Genomic DNA, 7,500 nt, shown 5'->3' with positions numbered 1-7,500 from the left:
CTGTTCCCATCTTTTAATAATAATTATTACTGCGCTAAGCAGCCCAGATCTGCTTATAACACCTATATGACACCTAGCTGTTGCTGCTACATAGACAACCTTACTAGCCAAATAATCTCAGCCAAGTTTTACTCCAGCATACTGAGTAGGCTGCGTAATCCCAGATTACAAACCGATTACAGCCACATATCTACTCTAAACTGCTGCCCTGCCCACTGGTCTACTCAGCACTGCTTTTACTTTAGCAAACGGAACTGCATAGGCCCTATCACACCTTCATAAATCACCTCCGGTTTATTTATTACACTTACGGTTCTTCGTTAACGTAATATACAGGCCAATACCAGAGTAATCAGAGCCAGGTTTGAGTATTTTAAATACTATACACTCAATAATAACACAGTACTTTGGATATGGGTTATTACACACTAAACACCTACTGCCCATGGCAGCTTTATGACAGTTAACCCTACTGCCTAGGCTACTATGACACTTCGCCTATCAGACAGCAGCTATGGCAGCCTGCACCTTTCACATACTGCACTGAACAGACATTTTCACACTGTAATCCCAATCAGACTATTAACAAGAGGACACAGCGTTACTACTCTGTCATCTCAAACCTATACTGTAATCCCAGACATAAACACAGACATGCCTAGGAGACATTTATTAGCCTGCAGCCTGGTCACAGCTCCACGTGACGCTGCTCGGATGATGCCCGGTGTCTGTGACAGCAGGATGCAGGAGGAGGTGTAACCGGAGCCCTCTGCGACTGCGACAGCGACAGCCTCGATACCTGACCACCGGCTCTGTGCATCACGGAGATCCACAAACAATTTCTCCGTTGCGGTGCTTACCTCGCTAGCCTGTTATGTTTACACTGACTGCAGCGCCAGCGCTATTGTGTGATCAGCTGACAGCTGTCAATCCAAGCTTGACGCCCTATGTTGCAAACACAGACACACTTATTACTCACCTGCACTGTGACTGTCACACCCCAATTGTCTGCTACTGTTTTCCACTGGGACAGACACACGTTCTCTCACATAATCCTGGCCCTTGTTTTTGTTAGCTAGCTAGGTTCTATAGCTCCACTGCGCCTGTGCTGCTGACCAGTGCTGAAGTTAGCGGCTAACTGGCTCACTTGATTCCCTAGAAGAGAACACTGGACACACCGCTACCTTCACACATACCGACCGACCGTGACTACGAAAGGGGCACGCCATGAAAAGGGAATTAACGGGCTTTGTGCACAGCACACATACCGTAAATGGTGCGAGATTCCTACCGTTTCGCTGCTGCTGAAGCAGGGAGGGAACAGGGATGGAAGGAATGTTGCCGCCTTGCTGCGGGGGTGCCTCTGTCTCGCCTCACTCTGGCTCCCGAAGACAACACCGGTCATTCAGTAGAAAGACTGGAGAGCTTAGTGTCATTCTCAAGGCTAACACACGAGGGCGCTGTCGGCCAAGGCTCTAATGAACTTCATTTGATGTTCTGCTAGTAAAAGTTGGCCTAGCAGAAAAAAGCCCACCGGACAGGGCAGGATGGCATATACTATCTATATAGGCCTACCATACTATAGATGGCCATGGTTTGTTTATTATGGTTTAGTGACTTCATTAGGGGAGAGGCTATTGTACCTTACTGATGCCTATTCCGGCCTCCTGTCTGACGTGAAGCAGTATAATAATTAATTTCTTATCTAAATCAGGGGTAGCCACGCTCGCTGATAAAGTGGTGCACATGCACACGTGCACCACACACACACACACACACACACACACACACACACACACACACACACACACACACACACACACACACACACACACACACACACACACACACACACACACACACAGGGAATGGATGTTAGACTTGGTGACCTTCAACCACTTTAATTTCCTCCATTACACACACCCACACACACACACACCCACACACACACACACACACACACACACTACACACACACACACACACACACACACACACACACACACACACACACACACACACACACACACACACATTCCCATACAGGCGCATGCACCCCCAGACTGGTACCTCCAAAGATCTAGGTTTGAGTCCTGGCAGGGCAACTGTACTCCCATTCACTACAATAACGCTTTCCAATGTTTTATTTTCCTGGTCAGCATTGGCGAATTGGGAGGAAAAGCATAGGCCACTCATACCTTGCCACCATAAATCACAACGGCTTGCCATTCCATTTAAAAAAAACAACAACAAAAAAAACAGACAATTATTTGTGGTGATCACTATTCTTGTTTATTTGCTTACTTAAATGATAGCTTAGTACATTAGGGTATACCTTAATTATCTGGGGAGCATTCCTTTTTTCAGGTATTGGGGGCATACTGTATCCCCTCGTCCCCATATGGCAACCATATTGTGTGTCAGTGGAGGGGTGGATTACTTTAAGAAGACAGTAACATGTAATTGGTAGTATGTTACAGTTCTTGAGTAGCTTGCCCAACACTGGTGGAGGAACATGAGAATACTCTACTGTACAGGGGTTTTAATAGTTGTCCAATTTATTTACAAAATAAAACCGACCAACAATAATAACACTACTCTCATCACTTTGAGAACTGTCTGCATCTGATGAAAATATCACACAAACATTCACGGTACAAGGTATTCAACGAACACAAATGTATTCAGCTTACCCATAAGTTACAGATTTGGGATTAAACACTTTTAGGAAGCATAGACAAAGCATGCAAGGACTCGTTTACCCTTTTGACAAAATGATGTTCTAATGTTTTAGTAACTCTCCAAAACAAAAATGCTATTGATAGTTATTCCACACAACTTAAACATGGGACAGATATAATACACGTGTGGCAATTTAATGTAGCTCTAGTAGTGACAGCTACTCTATTTACAAAACATAACAAGAGCTATCAGAGATGGCAACTGTCATACTCTGGTCAGTGCTAGATGGGTGTGATGCATGTGTATGTTTGCTGATAGTATGTGTATGGCAGCATGTGATTGGCACCCCCTGTGGATGACTCACACACACACACACACACACACACACACACACACACACACACACACACACACACACACACACACACACACACACACACACACACACACTGCAGAAGGACAAACAGATCAGGCAAACAAACAGGCAATGTCATTGCAATACCTTACATGGCCCAACTTCCTCAGGGGAGTACTAATCACACAACAGATGGTCATTCTTTACAAGCAGACCTACACAATCATTTAAGTAGAGGAAAATTAAGGGTAATTAAGCGTAGCCTGTTGTGAAGTGGAGGGTGCTGATGGAATGTGGCATGAATGCCTGTAGTGAGTGTCTGGAAAGTGCAGCATCTGCTGCAGCTCTGCTCCAGTCAGACTGACGGATGATTGACGGATCACCATGGACCCAAGCTGTAGAGGAGATTTAGAAGATGACATTACGTATCATCCACAGTGTGGGCTGAATCCAAAAGGATTCCTCAACACTACATGTGTTCACATGTGGAGCTGCTCTGTTACAATAGACGAATGGCTCTTCTCCAGCTAATGTCACTTCACAATATTTACAGCACATGAACAATATTCCAAACATCACACAGACCACACGCATATGCACACGCGCATGCACGCACGCACACACACACACACAGAGTGACTGGATGTTGTTGCCATTCTGATAGACTTGGTGACCTTCAACCTTTAACCTTCATTTACATTACACACACTCTATATGTATATTCACACCAGGCACATGCACCACACACACACACACACACGCTCTCAGAAATAAAGGTACAGAACTTGTCGCTGTAGCAGTACCCTCAAGGGGAGTATATTACGTCGCTTGATTGGTACCCCAAAAAAGAGGTGCGTTCAGTTTTTTGCAATGTCGATCAATGTGCATCTGTCATCATTTTAAGGTACCACCCAAGCGACACAATTGTACTCCCCTTGAGGGTACTGCCACAGCGACGAGTTCTGTACCTTTATTTCTGAGAGTGCACACACACACACACACATAGAGTGCATGGCATGGAGTGTTTATGCCATTACCTAACATAGTAGTGTAGTCAGCTTGTATGCAGGGTCCTTCTGTAGAGCAGTGAGCAGCTCCACTCCAGACTGATGAAGTTTATTATGTCTCAGGTCGAGCTCTCTCAGACAGCAAGGGTTTGATTTGAGAGCTGAGGCTAGGGATGCACAACTCCTCTCTGTGAGTTTACACCACTGTAACCTGAGAGACATGTGAGTACCACAACATATTAAACACAAACAAAAGAAACTCAACTATAACACATGCGCACCCACCCACACTGTCTCTCTCTCACACACAGCATGCATACCCACAACATATATACACAATGAATAACAATGACACCCACAAACACATGCACACACATACACAGGCTTACTTGAGTGTCTCCAGCCTACAGTTTGGATGCACCAGTCCAGCAGACAGCAGCTGTACTCCTGGATCTTCCAGGTTATTATCAGTCAGGTTCAGCTGTCTCAGACTGGAAGCGCTTGATCTGAAAATTGCAGCTAGAGATGAACAGCTCCTCCATGTGAGGCTACAATCCTTCAGCCTGAGGGACACACATGTGGGTAGTGCAAAATGTTTAATACAAACTATACAATAATGATAATAGAAAAACTATTGTAAGTATTGAAAGTATTTAGCACATAGAGATAGAACATTAGACTAGAGGTGACCCCACCCCATTATTTACAGCAATCCGTGGCAGCCATTTTTTGGAGGTAGACCTGAGAAATGGAAACTAATGGAGAAGGGGGCTCACCTCTGTCGAAAAATGTGAAAATGTCCATCAACACACTATTTAACACTCCTCGGGTCTTCGGGACGCCACCGACCCGTTTTAGTCTTTAAATGTGTAAAACAGCTGAATACTTACTACTTACGTACAACTTAATGTACTTCAAGGCTTTTTTACTTTGTCAGGACCATCTAGTTACACATATTTTTTTTAAGTAAAAAGTTATTCTAGCAAATTTGAAAAAGGTCTAGATAAAAATATAGCACTTGGTCTTCGGGTCGTTTTCGACCCGAGTATGAATAAAATAGTTTATAAAGTAATAATTACTGTTAAAACAGAAATTATTCATGCTTTACAGGCCAAAAGAACGGGGACCATATCCTTGCCTAATCATGTAAGCTGATATGAATTCATAGTTTGCCTTAATTCCTGTATTTTTCTATTAATGCAAAATTAAATGTATTGGTTATTGGGGGCGTACACGACCCGAGGACCCTGGATGATAACAGAATTTAAAGACCAGATGAGGGATAAGGACAATAGTTTAAGTATATTGCTAAATATCTGCATAATTAATATCTTAGATTTTTAAATGTGTTTTATCGACTCATATGTTTTAGTAGACATTTCAAATCTGGTCTTTGATTAAAGGGCCTCCAGGATTAAAAGTTTAATTAATCACTGTCCGGAGTCAGCCGCGGTTATGTGAATCATTACTAAGTGAACAATGATTCTCGACGACTTCCATGGTCTGCTGTCAGAAAACCCGAATGCAACTTTTTGAGAGAGCAGTCCGAAGGAGTGTCATGGGAAAACATACATTTTACATACCGTATTCAGATTTGTATCAATTGCTGGCATTCCGTGATGAAAAACATTCTCACAGTGAGTTTATTTGCATTTTTAGCATTTTCTTCATTACGGTGTAGATTTTGAGACAGGAATGTCACGGGCACTGCGCAAACGAATTCATCCTACCTTGTAACCCTTTAATGTGTTATTTCATATTCACACAGTTTTAGTCCATTTTTTGACAGAGGTGGCCGTGTTCTCCATTGATTGCCATTAACTGAAGGCACCTACACTACCTACAGAAGATGGAAGCTGCACTTGCCATTTTCCTTTGCTGTCGCGAATAGCCGTGCCACCTCTAGTCTAGTGTTCTACCTCTATGATTCAGCATTATTACTGGGATGGTTGTCACTGTGCTTTAAGTTCATGCCAAACAAACAGGGGGTGCTGACACCATTCAGAGAAGCAGTAGGTGTCGTTTGGGGGATTGGATGAAGAAGAAGAAGAAGAGGGAAGTAAAAAAAACTTGAGGTAGCCCTGTTGAGAAATAACAAATAAAAGGGCCGGAGTAAAAAGAGACTTTATTACTGCTACAATACATAGGAGTTGACACGTAAAATAAGTGTATTCTCTTCAGCCAAAGAGATTGGTTTTTCAAAAAGTATATTGCTCTGAGGACAAACTGTTGTGACGGAAATTCGTGACTAAAGTGATCATCCGTACGAGGCTTAGAAGTAGGGTGACCAGACATCCGGTTTTCCCCGGACATGTCCTACATGTGAGACCTAAAAAAATGTCCGGGGGGAATTTCAGAAATTTTGTTGGACTGTCTGAAATATAGACCTAATTCATCTGCACTGCAATTTTCACTCCGTTCCATTTGACTCCACTCCAGGTTTCTCTCTACCGTTCACAAATTAGTCACGCCCTTCTCATCAAATCTAGCCACTTCGCACCATGTGTCCGAAAGAAGTAGCCTAGGGGACTAGCCAGTGCGCCCCATGTTTACAAGCGAAAGCGCATCTGTCCGCCGGTTCGATGGACTGCAATGCCGATAGAAACGCAAATGCACGTTCGCGGTGGAGTTGAAAAAAAAAAATCCCGCGTGTGAAGCCAGGTATGAAGGTAATCTAACACAGGAGTATGCCTAGTAACACCACCAAATCCATCATTTAGGGAGGTACAAGTTTTGTTACACCTTGTCACAAGACTTAGCCTAAAAATTATTTCATGATCTGACATTTGCAAAAGCAATTTCTCGGAGCTAGAAGGACTCATTCCTGAGTTAAGAAATTAAGCCTCTTCATCATCGGCTTCTTCTTCTGTCTATTGCCTTTGCAGTTATTGATAAAGCTGTATGGGTTATCTTATTAATGGTAGGTAAAACTCCAGTTCCTCTCTTAATGGCTGCAGTGCCCATTGCTAATCTCTGAGCACCATGCCACTACAAATAGCCTATCTAAATAGGCCTAATGGATGACAGTGGAGGGGTAAATTGTGAGGTGTCTTATAAACATAGCCTAATGCCTAAGCCTAAAGCCATATGTAGCCTAATAGAACTTCATTATCAATTCAGTTGAAAACCACAAATGTTGTGTTTTTTATATTTAGTTTCCAATGTTATATAGCCGAATGCTGTTCATCTTTGTGGGGAATGGCTGAGATGGGCCTACATGATGGTGAATCTATTTTTAAAAACCTAATGCAGAAATTAGAATAGGCCTATGAAATTGAGCTGCATTGTTATGCTGTTAAGCTACTCCAATATAGGCTAGGTGTTAGGCCTACTATCTAGGATTGTAACAAAGGCACACTCTGCATCATATGATCACACAAATTATGTGATAGGCCTATAGGCGTAACTGAAGAGATTTTAATTGTCATTTATGGTAGACAAATGAATGTGCATGCC

At 42.9% G+C, this 7,500-nt stretch overlaps 1 protein-coding gene across 1 annotated transcript in view; it reads right to left on the bottom strand.

The window, feature by feature from the left end:
- Positions 1-4,074: 4,074 nt before the first annotated feature.
- LOC134451740 (NACHT, LRR and PYD domains-containing protein 12-like) overlaps positions 4,075-7,500 on the bottom strand; it is a 19,917-nt gene continuing 16,491 nt past the window's right edge. The window contains exons 11-12 of the mRNA XM_063202141.1: positions 4,434-4,607; positions 4,075-4,255 (exon numbers count right to left, since the gene is read on the bottom strand). Coding sequence (XP_063058211.1) covers positions 4,075-4,255; positions 4,434-4,607 — 355 coding nt within the window. The remainder of the gene's footprint in view (positions 4,256-4,433; positions 4,608-7,500) is intronic.

This window comes from Engraulis encrasicolus, chromosome 7 (assembly GCF_034702125.1).
Source record: "Engraulis encrasicolus isolate BLACKSEA-1 chromosome 7, IST_EnEncr_1.0, whole genome shotgun sequence".
NCBI lineage: Eukaryota > Metazoa > Chordata > Actinopteri > Clupeiformes > Engraulidae > Engraulis > Engraulis encrasicolus.
This window is presented reverse-complemented; position numbering and strand designations above follow the sequence as displayed.